The sequence below is a fragment of the Micrasema longulum genome, unplaced genomic scaffold, assembly GCF_059751315.1.
Source record: "Micrasema longulum isolate JH-2025_06_02 unplaced genomic scaffold, ASM5975131v1 h1tg001991l, whole genome shotgun sequence".
Classification (NCBI taxonomy): domain Eukaryota; kingdom Metazoa; phylum Arthropoda; class Insecta; order Trichoptera; family Brachycentridae; genus Micrasema; species Micrasema longulum.
The window spans coordinates 96,458-124,245 of NW_028279161.1; the positions used below are offsets into that span (position 1 = coordinate 96,458).

At 32.9% G+C, this 27,788-nt stretch overlaps 1 protein-coding gene across 1 annotated transcript; it reads left to right on the forward strand.

The window, feature by feature from the left end:
* Positions 1-2,132: 2,132 nt before the first annotated feature.
* On the forward strand, positions 2,133-20,626 carry LOC148273320 (protein distal antenna-like). Its single transcript, XM_088238885.1, has 2 exons — positions 2,133-2,602; positions 18,781-20,626. Exons 1-2 carry the CDS (start codon positions 2,520-2,522, stop codon positions 20,492-20,494), a joined length of 1,797 nt encoding a protein of 598 aa, XP_088095011.1. The 5' UTR covers positions 2,133-2,519; the 3' UTR covers positions 20,495-20,626.
* Positions 20,627-27,788: the final 7,162 nt, after the last annotated feature.

Consider the following 27,788-nt stretch of genomic DNA (forward strand, 5'->3'; position numbering starts at 1 on the left):
CGCATTGTAAACTTGCAAAGCGCACGAATCTTTATCAGTGCTTCGCCATTTATTATCTCTGAATTCCCCGATAGTGGCACGGTGGCGATGGACAGACGGGAGATGGGGTATCGAGTGAATTGTGAACGCATTCGGCGAAAACATATTCGCACAACAGGAAATGCCTCATTAGGCGAAGTGACCGCGGCGGAGAGTGCTATTGCCCGAAATAATTAACCACCGCGGCGGCCATTACTAAACTTTTATGAGATCCTACCTACACTGGTCAGAAACGAGAATCGGTGTCTTCGACATAGATTTAAATAACATACTCTTAAAAGACTGTGCTAAAAAAACCCCTTCGGGAACGGTGCTGTAACATTGTGTTACATTAAGCTCAAGACGTCATATTTCGAAATACAGGAATAAAAAAATTGACATTTACGAATAGTCAAAGTGGCCACACTGTGTAATATTTACCGGTTTCAGCTATTTTACTTCACAAACGTCAACAGATGGAAGAGTTGAGGAAATGTTAATGTTCGAACATTGACTAAATTTTGAATTATACACAGTATGTAAAGTTGTTACGTAAACCAGCAAATGACAGGTCATAAGTCCTGTAAATAACTTGACTTCCAATTCTCTTTTCAACAATATTTTTCATCTCAGTTGATTTTTTTTTTCTCTAACATAGGCAGAATAGTAAAATCTTAAATGTAAACTGCTTATTCTGTAAAATAATATTATGAAAATTGGGTGAGTGCCGAGAACAGAGTGAACAGCGCACTTAAATAAATCTTGGTAAATAAATGTTTGTCGCAAGAGGCAAAATTAGCAGTTCACAACGGGGTCCTGGTCCCCGACCCTGATGTATGGGAGCGAAGTATAAACTTGGAAAAACAGGGATGAAAGTAGGCTGAATGCTGTCGAAATGCGATCACTCGGGCGAATGTGTGGTAAAACTATGTACGATAGATGCACAAATGTTGAGATTCGTACATTATGCAAGGCTGAGACAAGTATTATCGACAAAAGCAAGAAAGGAGATCTGCGCTTGTTTGGACATGAAGAGCGAATGGACGGCGAAAGAACGGCTAAGAATATTTACAGTGCGAATGTTGATGGATGCAGAAATAGAGGAAGACCGAGAAAGACATGGCATGACCAAATCCAACAAATACTTGAAGATGGACATGTCAAAAGTAGGAATAATCGGCGCGCGTGCATGAGAAGATGTATGAATGTAGAGGACGCGAGATCTGTATGCAAAGACAGAGTGATGTGGCGTTATATCCTCTCTGCCTACCCTTACGGGGAAACAGCATGATAGTTTGTTGTTGTTGTTGTATTTTTTTTTTTTAAAGAAATATTTACGTTTTTATATATATATATATATACCCAAATATGTAATTTTGAGGACCATTTTCAACGAGTTGTAAATATTAGAAAATGGGAATCAAGTTGGGGTAGAGTGGGATTCGAACCACGGACCTTTGAGCCGTGAGTCCGAGACACAAGCCGCGGGCCCACAACCCTATTAAATAAACAGTTATTAAAAAACAGCACGATGATGAATAAAAAACAGCCGTTTTGTACCAGATTTGAAAACACGTTTTTTTTTTTTTTTGTGAAATTTATTCATTTTATATCACGATGTGGGAAGCCTACGCTACGCCCGTGCAACCCTTAGGCGCGGCGCCCCGCCCCCCTCCACCCCCGGGCCGCGCCCGCCTCCCCGCCACCCCGGCCCGCGAACCTGTTAGTTTCTCGGTATTGATCGTAGTGGACAAAGGACGGCGGCCGGACATCGTCTCCCGGCCGCCGCGAGACGCACTCCGCACTCACCTCGAGGGAAATCCGCACTCACTCCTCACTCGCGCGAAGCCGACTGAAGAGAACCCCGCATTATCCTGCCCGACGCAAAAAAAAAAAACATCTCAAAACTTTTCCGAACATCGCACATTTTCGAATCGCGCGCGGGAAACTGGAAAGTTTTCCCGCCGCTTTTTACCGGCGCATGCACCCTGCGACTGCGGTTTTTTATTGGCCGCCGAGAGCTTCATTCATTCGCTTTAAAATGATTAGTTTTATTCCACGGCGCGGGGGGAGCGGGGGTAAACACGGCCTCGTGGGCGCTCTGCAATAATCGCAGTTTTTCGTGGAATGTCTCGCGGGGCGGTCGCCCGTCGCCCCTCGCCCCGCAGGTACCCGGTCCCGACCGTTCCTGGAAGACACCGGACACTCGCCAGTTCGCCACTCGCCGTTCGCCGTTCGCCGGGTCATTCCAGTTCGTCACTCGTCGAGATAAGGTCCTATCCGCTCGTCCGCGTCCCTCGCGAATACTCTCGTATAAACAAACTTCAGTGGTATTTCGTTACAGTGATAAGTAACTTTCCCCGTCTAGAATAGATTGTTTGCGCGTGATTACACCGCCGCCGCCACGCTCGTGATATGTGCCACATTCAAACTGTTTTAGTGTCACTTTGTTGCGATAAATTGTAAATAATGTCATAATAACACTACGCCGATTGCTGTCAATGTCGACCAGTTCATGTTTGTTGTATGATATGCCGGGAGCCTTCAACAAGATGGAACTTTTACCGGGCACCATGAATACCAGGTAATTAATCAAACAACACTTTAAGTAATCATCTACAAAACAAACAAATCGTTCAAATAATTAGTCACATAACTTCACCGCTATTCATCGCTAAATAACAGTGAAATAAGGTACTTTTCAAAGTTTTTATTCATAAATCATAATTATTAGCGTATTATTAACTTTTTTAAACAAGTTTTCAACGTTTTAATAAAAATAACAAATTGAATGAACGCAAAAGATAAACAAAAATAAAAAGTAAATAACAATATTTTACTATTTTTTCCCCACTTTTTTTTCAAACAAAAAATATATTTTTATTGTTGTTTGAAGGGATTATTCTTAGCATTTTTATAATACACGTACTATACCGTACACGCTTCATTTATTTATTATTAGGAAGTACATACGTAGTTTTTTTATTACGATTTTGTAAGATTTCATGTATTTATTTCCATTTTTTAAAAATATAAATTAAAACCAAAGTGTTGTGTGCCACTCATACTAAAAATATTTCATCATCATCATTCCCTTTCCGCACCTGATGGTGCACAGGGCACTGCATTGGTTCACCAATTGCAGAGTATCTTGATCATTTTTGTTGCATGAAAGTAAGATGATCAGTCTGTCGACTCAGGTACCGGTCCAAGGACTATGAAATATTCTAGCGTAAAAACGCCCTTTTGAATAAATATTTCGTATCAACCAGGCCGAGAATCGAACCCGAGACCTCTCGCACGGTAGGCAAACGCGCTGACCAACACAATACGAGGTCGACAAAATATTTATAAAATTGACAACATTTATTTACTTGTGTAGGTAGTTTCAATAAAATCTTTCATTACTATTGTTTGCGATATATTTATCATAATAATTTACTATCATACAAGAGGGTATGTTTTATGAAAGCAGTTTATTATTTTGTTATTTAAAAAGCAAAAACACAATGCGGTTGTTTTGATTATGGGAAATATCCGTCAAATTTAATTTTGTAACACCAAACAGGAATGAATGACTTTATTCGCGTATCTGACTACAATAGTACAAATAGTAACAACGAATGAATTGGCAATAGTGTAAAATAAATAAATAAAACAGTATTTATTATAGTTGTCCATTTACCAGCTTTAGGAAATCTCTAGTAAATAAAACAATATTTCGGACCAAAACAAATCATAACGTTATGTCTGCTCCGTTCTGTGCCAACCAGCCATCACAAAACTTTATTGATAACTACGACAGTAATTCACCGTACCTGTTGAATCGGAATAACTTTTCCTGCTTACGGAACAGAATATATATTTCGTTAACGTTGCAATAGCATTTTATCGAATTAAATTAAAAAAATATTTACAAAGCAAATAATATAATAAATCACACCCTCGTAGGGGTAGGTATGCAAAGACGATAGAACGCAACATTACTCTGTCTTTCCAGACCTCGCTTTCTCTACATTCGTACATCTTCTCATGCATGTCGGGTCATAAGTCACCATCGAAAAACAAATCGTGCGTGTCTAGATTTCCATATTTTTTTTCTCGAAATATTTTCCATCTCTGTTGAAATAAAAGTAATTTTGATTAACGGGTCTTGTCTACAAATATTTGGACATACTCATTTTTTAAAGTGTGTCTATATTAATTGTCTAAAAGTAAAACCACTTAATTTAATCTGAAGGAGCTCAGAATTCGTATTTTGTATTTATTTTTACTATCAATTAATTACCGAATTGAATTATAAAATTACTATAAATTATTTGTTAGTCTCGTGGTGTAATGGTCAGCGCGTTAGCCTGCCATGCAAGAGGTCTCGGATTCGATTCCCGATATGGTTGATGTGAAATATTTATTTAAATGGGTTTATTCACACTAGAATATTTCATAGTCCCTGGACTGGTACCTGAAGCGTAAGACTGATCATCTTACCTTCATGTAACAAAAATGATCAATATACGCTGCGATTTGGTTTACCAATGCAGTGTCCTATGCACCATTAGGTGCGGAAAGAGGATGATGATGATGATAAATTATTGTTATTTTAAAGTTAAAACTTTTCTGCATTCCATTTCTTGACATGTATAAATTTTTATTATTTTATGCATTTTGTTTTGATTATTTTGTATATTGTTAAATATATTTATAAATGTTTTTGATTTATGATTTATATATAGAAGAGTCCCGACTTAACACGGAATTTTCAAACAAGTCGGGTCATAAAAAAAAATTATTTGTGCTAAGATAAAATTGTATTTTTTGCATTAAATAAAAAATAAAAAATTAAATTAAATTAATCACAGTTTAAATAAGTTAACTTCTTTTTATCACGGAAAACAATATTATTTAAATTTATTTATTTGATAAATATACGGCCTGGGTGAGTTACGGCAGTTATTTGAAGAAAAATATGTACAAGAAACTGAATAAAAAGAACATAAAACTACGTAGCAAAGACAAACAAGGGCAATAAAATAATGGTATACAATATATTTATAAACACGATCAACATATACGACTTCGAGCTAACCCATGCCAATCCATCTTCAAGGGGATGTACGAAAAGCCGGAAGATCTATCCTAAAGAATTCCAAGTTGTGGGACGAATCGACTAAAATCTACACATTCTACATGATGTGATTTTATAGTGTATCCGATGTTCGGATCGCACTCTATCCAAAAATGATACCCATTTTATAAAATAGATATTTTTCTAAAGAGCCGTTGAAAATGACCCTCAAAATTTAAATATTTGAGGAAATTAAGGAACACAAATATTTCTTGTGAATTAAAAAAAAAAATTGTTGTATATTGCCAACTGTCCGCCTAGTGGTTAAGTGGATAATGCGTTTGCCTACTGTGCATGTGGTCGCAGATTCAACTCCCGATAAAGTCATCATATTAATTTTTAGGTATTTAGAAGGGTGTTTCACTGAAATCCTTCATAATCCCTGGACTGGCATCTAAAACGCAAGGAAATGTAACAAATGATGAAGATACGCCGCGATCTTTATAATTTGTTGTGTAGTGAAGTGCCTAATGCACTATTGGGTGCGGATACCGAAATTATGATAATTTATCTATTTTTGACCTATCATAATAAAATAATCGTGATAGATTAGAAATGACTGGGAATCACGTCGTGGTAGAAGAGGACGAACCTCTGATCTCTGAACCGGAGTCCGCAACACTAACACTCCATAACCTGACTCAAATTAGAAATTTTAAATGTAAATTCTAATCTGTTAAGAATAAAGGCTTTAAACCACAACTATGGAAAAATCGGTTTCATTAACTAGAAGATGGGTCGTTCAGGCAAGGAAATTTCAGGTTTCTGGGCCCTAAAATATTCAATATGTTACCCGAACATAGCAAAACCATGGTCCGGATTCAATTGAATAAATTTGAAAAAAATTGGTTACTGGGTGTAGATAAAGAAAAATCGGAAAAATGACTAAAAAACATTCTTAAATAATTAATATTATAATTGATAATTATATAACTGTACAATAAATTAACTAGCAGGTAGTCATGTTATTGTTTATTTTGCATAAAAATATCTACCTTAAAACAGGTTGTACCTAGTTTGGCAGAATAGACATCTAAAGCATTTAAATAAATCCGTAGCATGTGAAAACAAAACATTTAAAAAAAACAAATTTAAAAGCTTCAATTAAATTAATTTATCCATAGAATCACTTTGTAAAGCGCCGTTGAGGTATTATATTACAAACATGGCGCTATGTAAGTTATCCATAATAAAAATAATAAAGACATAATCCAGATAAATCTGTAGTAGACAAAGAAATCGTAATGTTGTTAATAAATAGTGATTAATGTTATTATTTTCAACGTATTTTTAACCAATAGCGTAGATTTTTTTACATGTTTTTATATTGACCTATTCGCGCAACCCTTTTTCCAGAATGTTTATAAGACCCACCTAATTGTTAAAAAAATCCATTTAAACTAATAAAACAACTTTGGCTGAAATTGTGGTTTGAAACCTTTATCTCAAACACGGTCGAATTATTAATTATATTCATAATATTATGTATGTGATAATTCGAGATTTTACCGGTGTTTCAATCGCCACACCCTATGTAACATTAAATGCAAATAGTCTTTTATTGAATTCCTAGTTTTAAATTAAAAAAAATATTTTAAAATTTATTTATAAACCCTTACGGATTATTACATTCATTTTACATAAAATAATATATACATTTTTCATTTATACTCTGTTGTTCAAAATAATATTTTTTACATCTTTTGAAAAGTTTGTCTAAGTCTTTTGTTTAGTTTTGTCTGGTAGTTTATTGTATAATTTCAGTCCCTGGTTCATTAGTCTTGATTGTCCTTTTCTTGTTTTAGAAAGTTGTATATGGTATTTGTCTGATATTCTCGTATTATGTCCATGTTGACTACAATTTTTTGCAAGTTTTAGTTCTTCGTCTACAATTACATTAGTGGCTCATTTATGGATAAATTTTAATGATTCTAGTTGAAAGAGTTCAGTTATATTTAATTGCTTAGTTTGTTTAAAAAGTTCTCTAGTTGCAGTTAGATAGGGAAGGTCATATATTAACTTTAATATTTTATTTTGTTGTCTTTGTAGTCTGTTTATGTCATTTTGATATCCTGCTCCCCATAGTAGTTGCGTATAACATATTTTAGTTTTTACATAGGCTTCATAATAATCAGAATTTTTTTCGTTTTTGGAATAAAATTTTTGATTTTTAAAATAAGACTCGATAATGTCGCCACTTTGCTAATTAAATTGTTGATATGAATTGTCCATGTTAATTGTCTGTCTATTGTTAGTCCTAAGTATTTAACATGTTCAATTTCAGTAAGTCGTTCATTATTTATGTAAGCATCTACTTTAATTTAATTTAGTGGTTGTGAATCATTTATTTAAACAATTATTGATTGTATGATAAGACTCCTTAGCAAACAACGCACTAAAATCGGTGAAGGTGACTAGGCGAAAAAGGAACTACACTGAACGACGTCGCTAGTTCATTAGTATCAACCAATGATAAGAAAGTTGTGAAAGATTTCCGGTTTACGGTTCGTCAACGGACCAATCGGCAGAACTGATCGAGAAGAAGCGGAAGAGGACATGAGACGTCACACGCGGAGTACTTTCAGAAACACAAAACCTTAAAAAATTCAATTATGTTTTTATATATATTCTTTTTCTATTGATTTCAATGATACAATTATTTTGTTTTTTTTTCAATACTACTGTATTTTACTATTATACTTTAATTTTGTTGATTTCAATGATACTGATTTGATTCGATTATGTATGAATCTAAATTTATAAAATTTATAATTTGTATTTTAATATTTATGTCTGTTTTTTTTTTATTGTATTCTTTGGAATTTTACTATTTATTACTTATACCTTTTTTCTGGATTGTTATTATATTGCATCACATGTCATTATATTTTATTCTAATTAATTTGACTATGTATTTTTTATTGTTAATTATTATGCCTTGACACGGGCACAGCCTAAAAAGCCTTAATAAGTTCACTTATATTTAAACGAGTGTAATTTTGAATAAATAAATTAATAGCGCTGATAATACGATACTTAAGAATTGAATAAAAAAAAAAACATGAACTTCCTCATTAAGTGTTTTGGGTAATGCTTAAAGCCGCAATAATGTTTTAAATGAAAATGATCGTGTTTGGTTTCACGTGTTCGTATATATTTTAATCATCAATGTGGCCAAAAGCGTATGCAAAAAATACAAACCCACGAGTAAAAATCTTCTCTACCCCCTAGAGAAGAATAAAAATACCACCGCAGGCTGCTATTTGCATTTCAAACTATATAAATTAATTCATTTACGAGTATTATTATTATGCCGGCAAGAAGATTAGGCGTTTGGGTGAAATGGCGACATCACACGTCCGTTCCCTAATTCAACGGAATGTTTTTTTTTGCCGCTGGTTTCTCTAAGCTCGCATATTATTATTACTGGAACACAGCGGGTAGTGGATATGTCCGCGACTAATGCTCTCTGTTGACCGTTTGGCGTTTCCTGGAAGGATTTCTAGTTGGGGTGAATCGTTTCTACACAGTATCCTGTACACGTGGGCTCCCCTTTCAAACAGAGACCTCCGCCCACGCTCCGCCATCACTCGTGATCGATAATAGTAATTATATTACCGCAAACAAAGGAAAACTTTTAATATGTCGACGGTAAAAAAAAATGATGCCCCATAAAATGAATTTTGCGGGAGAGTCTATTAATGATTTTGTAATGAAAATAAGCTTACCTTTTTAAAATTTTGAATCCATTCCAAAATCATGTCGGTGAGGCAGGTTTGATTATTATTATTATTATTATCATGGATGACTTATATAGCGCCATTTTCGTAATAAAATACCTCAAGGGCGCTTTACATAGTGATTCTATTGTTAAATTAATTTAATTGAAGCTTTTAAATTTGTAATTTAATTAAAACAATTTATTTTGTTTTGTTTGATGTAAAAGTATTAGGACTGTATACATAAATGTAGAATTAAAACAAAAAACTGTTTTTTTTTGTAAATCTAAACGACGCCGACTAGACAATTCGTAAAATAAAGTCCATTAAGGAAGTTCAGCCCTATGGGAAATTGGATATAAAAAATGCATTCTTACGCGCGGTAAAAATGAAAGCATTAAATTGTACGGCTAAGTTTCTTGAAAATGTATGAAAAAAAATATATTTTAATAAAAACGAACTACTTTGTATGACGTCACTAGCTCTTCTTAACCAACCAAGAAAGTTGAGAATAGATAGAATGGATTTTCAGTTTACATAGGTCAACTGACCAATCAGCAGAACTCATCGAGAAGAAGGGGGAGAGAACTTGAGACGTCACACGCGAAGTAATTGCAAAAATACCAAACTTTAATAAATCATAGCGCTGGTAATACGATGTATAAAAAAAAATTGGCTTAGTTTAATAGTATATTAACAAATAATATTTTTTTTCTAAAGAACCTCTGAACTTCCTCATTTTGTGATATAAGTCCATTGATTTTTAAAACGTTGAACAAGAGGGTTTTTTATGTAAGCAAACGACAAAATTTTCGTATATTTGAATCGTTAATTTTGAAAACAACGAAAAAAATAAGAAATCGCTCCTGAAAAAAATATGTAATATACGAATTGATATTTCATTGTCATAACTACAAAACTTTGCAAATAAAACTAGTTTGACTTGCATGTACTAATTTGCGCCTCCCAATATGACTTTGACGGATTATTTTTAAGTTAATTAAAACCAAAATTGAGGTATTTCATTGCTAATAAAAAAAAAATCTTTTATCTAATTAAAGAAATAAAATTTTCACTTTAAATATTTTCGCTAGAGGAGGATACAAAAAATCTCTTGGGGAGCAATTATAAAATAAAATAAATCATCTCTATCCCCTAGAGAGTGGTTAATTTGGGGATATTTATTTTTTTCATGCGACTAATTTTTGCAACATATATGGCCACACTGATGATTAAACGTCAAAAAATATGAACACGTGAAATCAAACATGATGATTTTTATTTAAAACATAATTGCGACCTTAAGCATTACCCGAAACACTTAATTTGGTTGAATTGACCAAACCGTATTAGTTTTATTTCCGTTTTTGAAGCAGTTTTATACACCATTTGACATCATCATCAGTGTGGCCATTATATGAAGCAAAGTGTCATCGCATTAAAAAATTAAAATCTTTAAATTAATCACTTTATGGGGTTAGAGAAGATTCAGAATACCACCCCTGGGTGGACTGAGTTTGAAACGATGACGTTCTCCGACGAATGACAAAAGATAAAGAGCGGCATGTGATGAGGCGAAAAATATAACATTTTACAAGTCATTCTACAGAGGATTGAAGAGAGACGCAGTGCAGATAAAAGGCGCGCATCACTTGGCTAAAGAACTTTCGTGACTGGTTCCATTGCAGCATCCAGTCCTTGTTCAGGGCAGCTGCCATCAAAGTGAGAATTGCTGCGATGAATTCCAACCTCCACCGCCCGGGGAGAAGAAAGATAAGAAAAATAAGGACGTTTTCGAAATTAACGATACATTTATTACTAAATTTCGACTATAATGCCGTATCAGTCATAATACGAAACTGTATCGATATCGAGAGTCCTGCTCACTTGAATGAGTTTTATGTTGTGTTAGTTTTCTTCTTTAGCAAATGTGGAGAAGTTTTTATAAAGGCCCACAGTCGAAATTTTCTCCCTTTCCCAGCGTGCATCCAAAATCCACATGAACATAAAAAATACAAAGAAATTGTCAATATTTCTGTATATACTGTTTGTTCACCCAATAAAATAAATAAATAAACCTTAAATATTAAAATAAAGGTAAATTATAAGCAAGGTCAAAAATGCTGTGGGCCTTACTTACGTATAAAGCTGGGTCCCGTCTTCAAATGGGAAGTTAAAATGTATCTTCAATTAAAATTAAGTTTTCTGTATGAAAAATAGAACATGTTTGCATTTTTTTTCTGAACATGTTCAATTACAGGTTACCGGCGAAGATACTTTGAATTTTCATACAAATATACACATTTTTGTACATAAATATCGATGTTATTTTATGCCGTCTCGATATGTATCGACAAATATAGCGTTTGTAATCGTGTCCCTGGGGTGCTATTCTGAACCACTCTCGTGGCACGAGAAAACAGTTTTTCTCGTGTATTTACATACAAAATACATGAGATAATACGGCCGCGAGAGCGTTTGGAATACCAGCCCTGATATAAAGTAATGCCTAGGGATAGTAGTAGGAATATTCGCATAGTTTTCTAGTAGGTACCTATAACAATAAAATGAAAAAAGAAACAAAAAAATTATGGATTTTTTTAATGTTTCGATTTCAATGGCAAGACAGAATGTTTCAGTGTTGAAAATGAGGACACTAGCCTTTGAAAGGTCATAAGCCCTATAAATACATTGGTTTACATATTTCCTTCTCGAAGATGTCATATTTTTCTGTTATAATTTATGAGATTTGAATTATCTTTGACGAAACCGTGTTTATCTCTATAAAATGAAAACAATCAGGTTGTATTGTTTATTGTTACAAAAACATATCAAACATTTTTTGTATCGGTTTAATTTGAATGTTTAGATGAGGAATACAGTTTTGCGTGATAAATATAACTAGAACCCTGGACGAGTGTTTTCGACCCGATGGTTACTCGCGAAAAATCCTAAAAAAATATGTTAACCCAGTGGAGATAAGTCCGCCTCGTAGTGTATTGGTTGGCGCGTTCGCCAACCACGCTTGAGGTTTCAGGGTCGATTCCTGACAGAGCCAAGGGGAAATATTTATTCTAAAGGTAATTCCCTGCCAATAGTTAACTATCTCTGGCTGGCACCTGGAGCGTAAGACTGATTAACATTAACATTAACATTTTTTTTTTGCACCACTACAGGCCAGGAGGCCTAATTACAGTGGTGAATTACATCACAGAGCACCCAGGCTTGAGAAAAATCACATTTTTAATTTTGGTGTTCTCACCGGGAATCGAACCCGGAACCTTCCGTGCGTGAGTCAAGCGTCTTGACCACTACACCACGGAGGCCGCTGATCACCTTACCGTCATGTGACATGACCGAAATACGATGCATTATTGTATAGCGTACCAATGCAATGCTGTATGCACCACTGGATGTGGGAAAAGGAGATTATTATGATGACTGTTTTCAACTTTTCGCTATCATTTACGAATAAAATTATTTAATCCGTTGGCTTAAATTTGACCTATATTTTTAATCTTGCAATTTGCCCTCTACAACATAATAATGATAAATAAATAACAAACAATAAAAAGATCATTCATAGTTTAAATCTCAGTATTTTCACGGCTGAAGAAAAGTAAAGACAAATATATACTATCAATTTTTTTGCACTATTTTATCTTCAACAAAGTAGGAACTTATTTCAGCAATTTCAGTCAGTCAGAACAAAGTACCTGACTGCAAACGTGAAATACTCAAGTGCCTAGAAAAAGTACATGATTTATTTTTTAAAGTAGTTGCAAATTTCAAATCGCGTTCGGTTTGGCATCGCCGCGGACGCCAGAATAACTACTCGGGGCCATCACTCTTTCCCGCCTCCAGCCTTTCGCTAGGTAGGTCCCTAGTCGCGCCAACAAGTACCCCGGATAACGTTGGTTATATTCCATGGTGGTGTATAGTAATGAATACGCATCCATGGTGGTGTATAGTAATGAATACGCATCCACGGTAGGTTAGGCACTCCAAGTAACGGTACAAATAAGTACCGAGTACCTACCCCGTGGCTTGCGTGCCAGACGTACACAAATATCGGCTCCGCATTATCTTCCATTTCAATCTTCCTGCGGTCCCCGGCGGCTTTCTATTTTTTTTTCCTTTTTCGCTTCGTCAGTTCTGACCCGAGCTCTCACGTAAAGCTTTTGCTTATTCGCGGCGGCCACCCGCCAGGAGAAGCGGGAGGAAGGGGGCGAGAGGAGGCTGTCCCCTCCGCGGACTTTGATCGGCCAAGCCGACAAGCAGAGATACAAAACATTTTTAAAACTATATTTTAAGAAATAATATCTTTAAATCTAAAATTACTACAGTGACAATAGACAACTAATCGTAACGCGAATGTTTTCTAGGTGAAGGGGTGACCCTCCTACAACACGGTAGATAAGTTTCTGTAAAATGTCGCGTTATATGAAACTTAAAGCCAGTACAAAAAGGGGGTTAGGTTCCAAAGAAATTCAAATCAGGTTTTTTATTAGTTAAACATATCATATTTTCTGTCTGTTTAATCTTGATTTATTGATTTATTCCTCATCGCATCTCGATACAACAAAAAGTAATCGTTTTTCCGATTGAATGATTATATCATCTTCACTCTCCGAATGTTTTTTTTATCATTATTTGCAATTTCCACCATCTTTAAAAAGTCTATGATTTTTTTGTTTGCTGTTCCTTAAAAAGCTGTTGTAGATTTTCTGATACGGAAACGGTCAATTTTTCAGCTCTCTTTTGAATTCTCGGCTTCTTTCAGCGAAAGGGGTTGCATTAAAAAAAAAAAAATCTCTAGGCTTAGGTCACCTTGTTATTTCTTTAAAGTTAATATTTTATTTCACAATATTCACGGAATCGATTTGAGCGATTTTGTCTATTTTATTTAGGCATAAAAGGTCCGAAATGCAGTTGTCTTTTTCACATTGCATAGGGGAGGCATCTTCAAGGTAGTCACAGGAAAACAATGTTCAAATACACATTTATCGAAATTCCCTGTCATCGAATATCCTCGCAATCTATATAATTCGAAACTCAAAAATAATCATGTTTACGTACATTAGAGTGGGCCGATAATGTATGAAGTTTTTTTATTATTTTATACACCAAAATGAAAGGTGTCTAAAAAGTTGGATTTTGGATCACATTGAACATAAAAAATATTTTTTTAAATATTCCCTACTACTTTTGTCCCTCAACCGAGGTTTGAAGTTTATCACTGTCTGAACATTTTTTTAATTATCTGTATTGATAAAATATTTTTTTGTTATTAAAGATATAACTTAATCACATTACAAATTCAAACACGTTTCAAAACTACCGAAATGAAAAAAGTTTACACTCCGCGGAACTGATTCCGTTGAGCGCCTGGCTAGTATTGACGAAAACAATGGCTTATTAAAACAATGCTTCCCATTTATTTCAAAACAAAGTACAACTCACGCCCTTAGGTGCTTATTTAATGAGGTTTAATGCACATTATAATCTTTAATTGGACTGATTTTCCTACTTAAATACGAAATGACAGCTGGTTTAGCGCAAAAAATAGTATTTTCCGAAAAATTCATGCTCTGGTTGAGGGCCAAAAGAAGTATCAAATATTTTTTGCATTCCGAGTAATCCAAAGGGCGTCTTTTTAGACCTCTTCATTTCAAAATTTGTAAAAAAATAAAAAATTGAAACAATAATTGTTATCAAACTTTCGATTGTGTTCATTTTATCTATATATGCGTATGTACTGAAATGTAGCAATAATAATCGTCATTTGAGTTGATTTCATAGATTAGAGATGTTGTACAATTCAGAACCACAGAAAAAATAGCAATTTATAGCATACATTACAAACAAATTTATGATATTTCTTTATAGCTTACTTTCAAATAAAATCACCGTTTGCCACTAAGGATTACCTGTATGGGAGTTTTACATTTATAAGACGCGAACCCAATTTGTAACTAACACAATTTTCGTTCACTGTCATACGGGGAAACTACTGAATTGAGAATAATGTGAATGTACTGACCGTGTATATTTAGTGACTCTACTGCAGTAAAGGGCTATTATTATTATTATGGATAACTTTTATAGCGCCATTTTCGTAATATAATACCTCAAGTGCGCTTTACAAAGTGATTCTGTAGAAAAATAAATTTAACCGAATCATTTCGATTTGTAATTTAAGTAAAACGATTTATTTTGCTATCACATGCTACGGTTTTATTCAAATGATTTCGAGAACAAGTGGGTTTTAAGTTTTTTCAAGTACAATGAAAGCTTTTCAAGTTTCTGTTTTTTGTTCTTTTGCGGTTTGATTGTAAAGAAATATGAACTCCAAAAAATATGCTACGCTTGTTCATATGTCGATTACAAAGAGACGGTATTTAAAAAATATTTAAATATTTACTATTTTGCTTTAAATAATTATTGATTAATTGTACATTCATACTAATAATTCACTTTTAAAATATTTTTTCTATCTATTTTTTAATTAAAAATTTAAGTGTATTATTATTATTGTAATTATTTGGTATTGTCATTTCGAATATGTGATTAACAAGTAGAATATAATTTTTGATATTTTTTTCTTATACAAAATATTTCCGCTTGATGCGGGTCAGAGCTAAATTACCCTCAACCCAAAAAAATGTGTTTTTTAATATTAAAAAAAAACTTGCAGTGCTCTGCGGATTTGTACGATCCGTCTGAAATGAGCCATAGGACCTGCGACCGCAAATGCACGTTCATCAAACCTAGGGCACTGAATTTTAATTTGTCTCTATCGCAAAAAGCTGGCGATCCCTGTCCGAGGCCGCCGCGCCGGTTGCGGGGGCGAGATAAGTCTAGGGGGACCGTGTACCTGATGCGGGTGTCACGTAGCGGGGAGGGGACTCCGCCCGCCAATAACTTCGCGCCCCCGCGGCTCCAGGCGCCGCCGCCGCCGGACTCGCCAAATCCAAAAGGGGACGCGGAATAATGGCCAACTCGCTTCCGTGCCGAATTCTAACCATTTGGGACAATCGTCTCCCTAACTCCCTATAGCCCGCTGCGGCGATAGAGCCGAAGCAATTGGACAGTCAGAAATTCGAAAGCACTCGGTCGTATCAAAACAATTGGACGTTGCATCGCTACGGCACTAAGTTGAATTATTGGCGATTCTTTTTCAAATTCAGCGCTGACGAAAAAGGCAAGTTTACCGAAAAAGGTTAAGTAAAAGTTGTCACGTTTCCGTCGAAATGGGCTGCATGAAAAAAATATGATAAAGCTACTCATTTTCACAATTTTATTTGGATGCATTTCTAACCCACGTTCAAATTCAAATTACGAGTAACTTCTAACTCTTTTTCATTTTGATAAAACAAAAATCAAAACGCCGCGTTGTTTTCGATATTAAATTTCTCTAAAGGTAAAATATTAAACTATAAAGTAGATTCTAACCTCCTCAATAAAATATAAATAAACGCGGGATTGAGAACGCGCAGACATCCGGACATATTTAAACTACCGAAAAAAAAACATATTTTTTATGATACTCTCCCAACTTTTGCGAATAATCTCTTAGGAATAAATCTTAGTCAATATGTACACACGTACAACTTATTTTTCATTGTATTGTATACTGAATAAGAATTTAAAAATACATATTTTTAAAAAAACAACAAATGTAATTCTGTCTATTTTGTGTAATTCTATAATTGAAGATATACGAGTATATTATGCATGTGAAATTGTATCGACGAATCCCTTCAAATTGTATGTTTTCTAGTTGTTGTTAAAAAGTTCTAGTGGTTGGAAAAACGAAAGTAGAACATGTTTTGGGAAAAAAATTGGCAAATGGTTGATAGACATGGGAAGCAAAGAGCCAAAAATTTGTTAACAATTATAACCTTATTTGTAGATAATCTGTTTATATTATAAATGTACCTATATATTGTGTACATACTTATATATTATGCACATATTTATTAAATTATATACATACTTATTTTACTACATACATACTTATATATTACATTTATACTTATCATATACATGCATTATAAATTTATTTCACAAATACTTTAAAGATTTTTTGAAAAGATATATCTTTGCAAATACGACCCTTTATTATTTTTTTGCCGCAACATATCGGTTCCTTGGAACAGGCATTACCTATATAGAAACCAATCGATCCTCTCAAGTATTCCGCTATACCGCACTCCTTCGCTTGATTGATTTATCCTTAGTGTTTAAGTAGAATATTTGTTTGTAATTTTGCTTATGTGATTTTTCTTTTATATAAATCAAATAAAATTACCTTATAAAATAAAATAAAGCGAAAACATGAGAAAAAATATTTGTTCTCAACCATCATTCAAACAAATATACCGTACACTTGTAGTCTGGTAAACTAATACCTACTGGATTCAGATCGGTGTTTAATAAACGCACGAAAATTAAGGAAATTATACAATTTTGTCATTTGAAAAAGCCGTTTGATCGAAACCACGCCATCAAAAAAGTAAAAATCAACATTAGATAAAAACAATCATTTTCTAAGGTTGAAAATAATAATAGATGAAAAAAAATAATTATCGAAGAAAAATCTTCGAATTTATACGTACGATTTTATTTTCGAAAATAAATATGTACAAACATTTAAAAACGCAGAAATATTGTGGTCTTTTTTTAAATTCTATTTTATATAATTGGCCTTCGATAATCGTTTTAAAAATATACGTATTTTAGTTCTGTCATCTTTTTACGGATTAAAAAAAAACAAGTGTATCTGGTTGTAAATATTTAATTTAAACAATATATACCTAATTTTACCTAATTATTTCTATATGTATGAATTAAGATATTTAATTTTGTAATGTACATATATATGAATAAATAAATGATAAATATATTTTTGGCAAGTTTTTTTTTCAAGAATTCAAAACACATAAACACTTACAGTAACTTAACTGGCTTATTTAATAAGTTTTTTTAAATTCCATAAAAACAAATTGTAACTGCATGTTCCTTCAAATAAGTCATTAATAAATTATAATTTTGATTTAATAAATAGGTGGTTAAATTGTAGAATTAAACGAGTTGTGATAAAAATAATTATAAATATGTAGGTAGAATCACCCCACGAGTGCAGTTCCTACTGAAAACATCCTAACTTTACCGTCCAGTACTGTAGGCGCGGGTCCGGGCGGTTGGGATTATTGAGTTTATAAATTATTTTAATTGCAATTTTCGATTACAAATATGAGCTTTATAGATAACAAATAAGCAGTGGTAATTCACTTAGAAAAATCATAGTTAACAATTAATATTTATATCGTAACGTATTTTATTTTTTAAATTTGAAATATAAAGTTCAGAGCGCATGCTACTGCCATCTATTTGAGGTTTTACGAAACTTTGTTTGAAAATGCATGAGAATCTTGTCTACTTGCAACATGCATGAGAATCTTGTCTACTTGCAACATGCAATAAATTCTAGATCTATAAATTAATATTCAAATAAAACCACTTCGATTTTAGCCACGTATTTGTTTATATATTTTTTACCAACTGGTTTCGAAACTACTCAAACTTTCCTAACAAGTTTACTTTACTAATTAATATTATCGTATTTTATTTTTGTGTTATTACTATAGTGAATATTAAATCCAAAAAAATCATTAAGAACAAATTGGTTTTACTTTCATTTTAATCATAATGAATAACCAAAAAGTTAATACTTTAAGTATTCTTATTAAAGTTTTTATTTTGTATGTGAATAAACCTAAAAATAAAATATTAGTTTTAAAGGTTTTAAAAACATGTATTTATGCTTAATTTGTACTACTATTACTAACTTTTGTTGTTTTGTAATTTAAATAACTATTATATTAAATTTATAAATTTTATTTCTTGTTTCAGAGATGGAACTTGCAGCCTTGGAACTACCAGCAAAGGGAAAAGACCACTTCGTGCTCTCAGCGCAAGTGACAAGATAGACGCCATACAGCGAGTTAATGATGGAGAATCTAAAGCCTCAGTGGCGAGGGATATTGGAGTTCCCGAGTCGACTCTTCGGGGCTGGTGCAAGAACGAGGATAAACTCAGATACATGTCTTCTCGACATTCAACACCTGACACCGATAAATCCTCCGATGGAATGACAGAGAATATTCCAGAAAAAAGAATCAAATATGATGTGGCATCTTCTGTTTTGAATTACTCTCACAACTCTAACCTGGGTTCCATTCAATACCCGGATGTTGGAACTGATCTTTCTTTGCAAACTTGTACGGAAGAAAACGGTTTGGATCTTTCCAGGGTAAAGAAAGATGAAGCTGAAGTTAAACCGCCCGAAATGGTGCACCCAGATTTTTCTTCTTACACAAGATCGACTCTAGACCTGTCGAAGAACATATCAGATATCAATAAATTTAATAGCGATTTATTAAACTCTTCCTTACCTAAGGAAAGTAAGCAGAAGATGGACGCAGGTGCCAATATGTCTATGAGTGCAATAAGCCCACTTTCCGGATTAAACCACCTCTCGGGACTATCCGGTCTAGGTCAAAGTCATCTCGGTTTAAGTTTTAATGAGATAGCTACCAACCTAAGTTTGATTGCTCAATTGAATCCTAGTCTAAGTGCTTTATCCAACAGTATTAATACTAGTGCCAAAGCTTTGCGGTCTATCCGCTCCCCTAAACCCAGTCATATTTCCACATCCACGGGATTATCTTCTAGCGAAAAGCACAAATCGAGCAGTAAATCCCACCACCATTCTGATCCGTACGGTGAAAAAAGTAGGTCTGCTAGATCAAGCCACAGTTCTTACAAAGACACTCCAATGGATGATTCACTATGGTATTGGTTCAAAAAACAGCAAGCTATGCTTAGTTTAGCAAACAATCCGACGACTCCAAATCCTCTCAACTTACAGCATACAATTCCATCAAGTAGGAGTAATAAGGATCAATACTCTTCTCACACCCAGAAGTCAATAAATTCTTTACCACCAGTAATACCTCCGTTGGATTCATTAAATAAGAACTCTTGGTTCTGGCAATATTATAAACAATTCACCGGGAATCTGGGATTACCTGATGCGAAACTTTCCACAGATTTAAATAGTTCTCAGCCACGAACAGAGTCCTACGAAAACATTCTCTATTCGCACCTGACTAAAGAGAAAACTGAAATATCAGTTCCCCCAGAAGAAGCGAGTTATATTCCTCTCGATGAACCTAAGCCCGAAGAAACAACTCCTGAAGTTTGTATTACGCCACCGATAAAAGATAATAATGAAAAAGACTCTGGTAAAAATAATACAAAGGTCAGAGCTGTTTTAGACAACCTCCTATTTAATAATAACAATAACGATTTATCTCCCAAACAATCGCCCGAAATTGAAGACGGAGAAAAATATTCAAATACTGAAAACGAGTTTAGCTGCGAAGTAAACGAAGCTCTTGAACACGGTGAAAAGTTCCTGAAGTGGTTAGAAGCTTGTCAAGAACCGAGTGTAACGAGGATGCAAGTCCACCAACTGAAAGGGCTACTAAACAATATCAAAGCCAATGCGGAGAGAAGAAACCAAAATGGTAATATAAAGGACAGAGTTAGCCGGCGGAAATAGGTTGCGGAATTTTAATGTTACCAAAATTAAATATACAAAGATAACATTACAGGGATCGTCAATTGTTGACATTTTGTAGATAGATAGAATAATAAACATTTGGTCAATAACACAAGCTCTTTCATATTTTCTTTGCTCAATAGGTCAGCCTCTCTCCAGATGTTTAACCTTTCTAAAATACATATGTATGAACTTTGCGACTTTTTTTCCAAATACCTAGAACGTATGCTCTTTATCTCATAATAAATCGTTTTCAGATACAGTTCAAATATCCCAAAGCGTTAATTGAATAATAGTTCCACCATTGAGCGCCGAACATTTTAAGTGTAGTAATTAACTAAGTTTATCAAAAGAGCTTCTGCCCTTTGAAAATGTGATAAATATTTTATTATCTGAATATCAAGAGAACGTCAAAATTATATATATAAAAAAAAATATTATTCTAGCAATAAGTTAAGCTTCCAAATACTTTCAGTCAAAAAAGATGCGCATACTTCGGTGTTGTCGATTCTCTTAATTTAAGAAATGAATTTATGTAAATGTAATACTCAATTAAAAATATTTTAATTTCTCAGGGTTTCCTTATAAAGTGTATTGATAAAGATTTAACTGTTTTTTCTGAATGTATATTAATTACAGTAAAATTAATTCTTTATACGCACATTGTTATGCGTAAAAGAGTACAAATTTAGTAAATACTGTTAAAATTTATATAGATATAGAATAAAATGATTTCAAGTAATGGTGTTTCTTAACTGTTTTTGTGTTAAAATTGTACAGTCTAAATTTTTATTTGTGATCTTATTGTGTAGTAATTTTATATTGCAGATACAAATAAATTTATCGTGTTTATTTAGATTATAATAGAACAGGATATTGCGAACCGTTTCAATCGATAGTTAACGAGGTCAGAAAATCATAGAAATATTTAGTTACTAAGTACATATTTAATAAATATTCAACTGATGTGTAGGGATTATTCAACATCCACACTGACTATTTTAATCTTCTGTTCTGTTTATATAAATTTTCATAAACAATTAACTGATATCAGATTAGTATAATTTAAAATTAAATAAATGTCATATATTTCACCGATTTAAAAAAAAACGATGGCCAAATAACACATGTTACTCAATTCGATTTGATTTTGTATGTATGTACTGCTTCCTTATAAATTAATTCCATGAAATGAATTAATTAATTTTAATTCATATTAGTTCAACAATGTCCTTCCAAAGAAGCGCACCAGTAATGGTAATTTTACACTAATATGTATCAAATAAGGATTTATTATGTGAATACCTACATTTTTATCTGTCAACTTGTTCCTCTCATTATGGTTTAGAATACAAGATGCCAAATTTAAGTGGATATTATTACCATTTAAGTATTTTATAGAATATTGTGATCTCATGTTAGTAACAAATGAACGATAGAAGCTTATGTATCTAAATGACTCAAATCTATGGTACCTTATTATTTTTCTAATATAATATAATTACAAAAATTATGTTTTCTTATTTTTCCCTTGTTATTTTGTATAGATATTTTCATATGTTTATTAAACATACCTAGATGAATTATAAACTTGGCTACTCATAAATAAATAAAGAGAAAAGTATTTTATTATTTTCGGTCATAGAGGATCATAAAATTTAAAGTCAATATCGTTGTGGAATTTAAAAAAAAATCAAAACATAATTTAAACAATCTACCTTTTGACGACAGATTTTTTTTACATATTTTTTTATTGATAGCAAAAAGAAAAATACGTAATTTTATTATGAACAAATTATAAATGTGTACTTTTAAAAAGGAAAAATAGCTATGACAATATTTTACTATATGAAGCTGAAGCTGTTTATCTATTTGACAAAAATACTTTTCTTTTTTTTTTCTTTTAACACCTCGCTGGGCACGACCTGTGTCGAGGCATTCATTGACTTTATTTATAATATCGACGGAAGAAAGAAAAAAGTTACTAAAAGAAAAATAGCAACTTTACAAAAGAGCCATTAAAGTTTTTTGTATTTTCATTTGATTAATAAAAAATCTCACAAATTCATATATTTTTTATGTAATTCTTACATAATTAAAATAAAAATTTAAAACATGAGATTTTCTATTAATTTAAAAAAACTTTCATTGGCTATTTTATATATATATCTAACTTTTTCCTTTCCACCATCGATATCTTTCTAGTTACAATAGTTGGTATCTATAATAATATACATACAATAGTAAAAAACTTTTTTTTAACTAATAAGTTTGAGCAAAAAAAAACTGCAAGTTGCCTACCACAAATTACTATGCAAAAATATTTCACACTTTTATGGAGATATTCCCCATATTCCAGTACCTACTTAAGTTAAATAATTGTTTGCTATATAATATTATACTATCTGACTTCCGTAACATTTGTGGTTGTGTAAACAGTATATATCTTATAATCTCTTATTTTTTTTTTAAATGCTGACCTACACAAATACAATACCAGATAATAGCAACACTACAGCATTAAAAAGGATAAATGCTGAACAGTCAAAAATACTATTCAATGTACTTTACAATGACTTACCTAAAAAATTTTAAAAGGCTCTATGAACATATTACATACTTTATCAAATAAACAGTTTTTTTCTTCTTGTGTGCTATTAAATATTAATTTTGCGAAACCAAACACTTACATATTATCAATTAAATAAATTTGCTCACCAAAAGAACAGGTTTTCTGAGAGGCTCATAGTCCAAATAGTCTGAAACAAACGACGCGCACCCTTCCCAAGTATGCATCTCTGGATACAGTAACCAAGTTGGTCGAATTGTAGTACACACCATTTTCTAAAAATATTTTTAAATAAAATGGATAAAGTAGTCAATAAATTATTTAATACTTGTATTTCAAAGGAAAGAAAAAATACAAGGAGAGGAATGGAAAAGTGTTAAGGAAGATACAAAAAATGTATCTTCAAACGTAATTTAAATAGAGATTATTATTATATTAATTTATTATAGGCAGGCAGCCTTTGCTATATCTCGTGCACTGCTCTTTGTCAGCATTTTTATTCCTTAAAAAAAGCATCCAAACAGTTTTTTCACCAAAATGGAATGGACCACTAGGCTTGGCAATTTATTCCAGTCAGAAACCACCCTGCTGGAAAGTAGAATGAACAGAGATGCTGTAGAAACATATCATGGATGATTCCACAGTCGAGCCACATCGAAAGTAAATAAATAAAAAAATCTTTCATGCTATATTTAGATAATTTAGTTGATAAGTGCAACCGGATTGTGGTCCCGTGGCTAGTGTCATGGACTCACTAATCAAAAGACCGAGGTGTGAAACCTGCTCTACAACAATATGATTCCCATTTTCTTATAGTAAGTTATTTACAACTCGTTGAAAATGGCTCTACAGGTTTCTTAAGAGTGTTTAGGAGTAATAAACTGATAAATTGAAATAAAATGTGTTAGAGGTAACTCTCAAATAATTCCATGAAGGGTTTAGTTGCTGATAAAAATATGGAAAGATTTAATACCTGTAATCCACAATCATTTGGTGCCTCAAATATTAAAGGTCTTCTCTTAGGATAGTTCCATACAAATTGCTGTCTGAAGTTTTCAGCAAAAGTTAACAATATTCTCTCTTTGTCATTATTTTTGTAGTATGTTTCCGGAAGACAGGTTCGATTTTCAAAGTGAGGGTCATTTATAACAGGCCAAGTTAGCGGTATTATACCTAACTCGTAGATAACATTATTTAGAGCTTCAACATTCAAACGATCTTTGTTTTTTCTTACACCGTAAATACGTGGCTCGATGAAGTAGCCTTCTTTTAAGTGTTCGGTATCTTCTATTGGTTTATCACCCTCATTTAGATTGTGAAAGTGCTCCACACTATGGGTATGAAAAAATTCAGGGCCCTCCGCTATATTCGAAAGAGACATTTTTTTCATTTATAAATTACCAAATTATATGGCTCAACAACTAATTTAGATTGATTTCAATTATAAAAATTAATATTGTACCGTAAATTAACTCAATTGTTTTAAAAATAAATCAATAAATCCCTTGGCAACAGTGTCATAATAAATCATGTTTATACTTTCTTATATCTTACACCTGTTGCTCTAAGCTTGTACCCTTTTGTTCTTTGCTATCTGTGCCCAAATAAAATGAATAATGGATTCTTCAACTTCAAAAGAAAAATGAAAGACATTCACAAATCACACATTTCACAGAAAAATATTTTATTAGTGAAAAAGAAGGAAGATTGAAATTCCTAGTATACTGGAGCTGGCAGCTGACAGAGATGTCTGGAGAATCTTCGTAGATACCATATGCTCCAACTGGGAGCAGGTTGTTCTACATTATCTCTGGAGCAGACATGGAATGATGACAATATTTATGCATATGATATAAATGAACATTATTCAAAATCAGAAAACACTAGCAAACATTATCAAGTTTTATCAGATACTGAGGTATATGTAAAATCTATTTGCATATATTATAACCATTAATTGTATCATCATCATCATCATTCCCTTTCCACACCTAATGGTGTACAGGGCACTGCATTCGTACATCAATCGTAGTGTATCTTGAACCTTTAATAGGGGTGTAAAAACACAAAAAAAAAACATTTCATAGTCCCTGGACTGGTTCCTGAAGCGTGAGACTGATCATCTCACTCTCATGTATCAAAAATGATCAAGATACGCTACGATTGGTGTACCAATGCAGTGCCTTATGCATCATTAGGTGCGGAAAATGAATGATATGATATTACTGTAAGCACATATTTTTTTGTTTTGCAGTAGAGTTAAATAAATATTATTTATATAATATGTAAATTACTGGTTCTCATAAAGCGATAAAAAATATATAGTTTTCAGTAGGCACGCGTAAATTAGTTTTTATTGTCTATTGAATATTGGAAAATTGTCTATTATTTTTGTCCATAGATTACAAATTCATCGGTCAGTTCGCAATTGACAGAAGAACTCGTGACACTATTAACGTATATTTAAATATTATTATTGCGGCCCCGTCAAGCATTGTTTAGTTAATACTAATATAGTTCAATACATAATTTACGTAAAATGGGAAACAAATCATCTCTGCTGCTTCGTGAGGAAGAAATTGCACAGATTCAAGATGAAACTGGTTGTATGTAGTTTAATATAATCTACGTAATATCGTAGACCTTGATCTCCTGTGATAAAAGGCTTAGTCTAAATCAATTGAATGAGATGGATTGACCTCTGTGTGTCGTTTTGACTGTGTTTATATCGAAGTCCATAATTCTGAGTTTTGTTTTTAACATAATCCTCTTCATTACAAATTGATATTTTAACTGTTTCCACCTTCATGGATTTATTTTATTGCATATTGCAAAATATATTATGGTACATTTATCACTAAATCTGATGTACAAAACATTTACCATCTTGTCATTTTTAATAGTGTTTTAAAATTTGTACGTTTTAGAGTATTGATTATCTCCTATTCAGCATTACGTTTTCAGTGACACTTACGAGCAGCTCATTTCCGGGGATTTATTTGTGTATTAAAAATTGTTTGCATATGGATCTTTATTGTATATTTTCTTCATCAATGTACTACATAAATATTCACGCCGTTTCTCCGTAAGGGTAGGCAGAGAGGATATAATGCCATATCACTCTGTCTTTGCATACATATCTTACTTCCTTTACATTCACACATCTCATGCACGCGCGTCGTTTATTCCGACTTTTGACATGTTCATCTTCAAGTTTTTTTTTAAATTTGGTCATGCCAAGTCTTTCTCGGTCATCCTCTATTTCTGCATTCGTCAACATTCACATTTTTTCATTTCGATAATACTTATCTTAGCCTTACATAATATACGGATCTCAACAATTGTGTAAAAACAGAGAAAGGTCTTCTGGGTATAGTTAGTTGATACATTCCATTGCTGAGACAATTATATTGAAACAAATTCAACAATGTTTTTTAGTATGTCTCTATCTTTGTTGTCATGGACTGGTAAATCTGTGGAGGTTCAAGCATAACAAGATGATGATTGTTACACATGCACAATGGTTTTTCTTGGTTATTATACTACATGTCATTTGCACTCTTTTCCGACGATTCGGATCGCTACATCAATCAGCGTACATCAATCCTGATCAAAAAGATTATTTACTTCTATTGAAATCTTAATAAACTCATTCAATGTTTACGGCCATAAGTCTTCTTAATAATTTTATGTTTACAGTCGCATTGAATGAATTCTGAATATTGTAATGTTTGCAGTCACAATAATTGTCCTCTTAATAATATAATGTTTACAGTCACAATGGATGACCTCTTAACAGCTCGATTGCCAGACTAGCGGGGTGCAAAATGTACCCCAATTACCGAGCATTCTGCCTGAGCGCACTGATTTTTGAGCTTTTTATTGCGATCGTAATTTTTACGTGAAAACGGAACATAATCACCGACAGATTATAATTTTTGGTTAGCCTCATTATAAACTGTGTATTTATAATGTCTATATAAGATTATAAAACGGTATTCTTACAGGCTATTAAAAAAGTAGTAAAACAGTACAGTATTTATACAAGTACTTTATAAAATGGGCACCTTCTTTAGTCTATGGTGATCATTTTCAATCTTTTAAACCAAACCCGCTCGTTGTGTGATATTGTAGTAACTTTTGATAACAAACTTGAATTCAACCATCACACAGAACTTCTCCAAGAGAGCATCCAAAATCTGTGGATTTATTTTGCGAATATACAAACCATTCAAATCCCCTAAAATGCAATTACATTGTATAAATCATTTTTTCGTAGCTTGCTTGAATTTAATTATATAATATGGTCTCCTAATTATAATATTCATATAATCCAGATTGAATCGGTTCAACTTATTTTTTAAAAATGGTTTATATTTAGAAATGGAAATACTCTTATAATGAACCATTATGATCATCTAGAATACTTTCACATTTCCAATTTAGAGCTCAGAAGGGTTTTGGCTGGTTTAATATTCTTGCACAAAATAATATCTAAGTATATAGATGCCTATGATATCCTTGCTCAGATTAATCTTAATGTACCTCACCGTAACTTGCGTTCTAATGCTGTCTTTGCTGTGGGAAATTTTAGAGCCAACATCGGATCTGCCAAAGATCCTCAGAACAGTTAACTAAATCTCACCAAACAGTACTGCCAATGTGTTCCTACAGCGAACGCAAGAATTCAAGAAGCAAGCGGTGTTATCACTCCTGATTTGATCA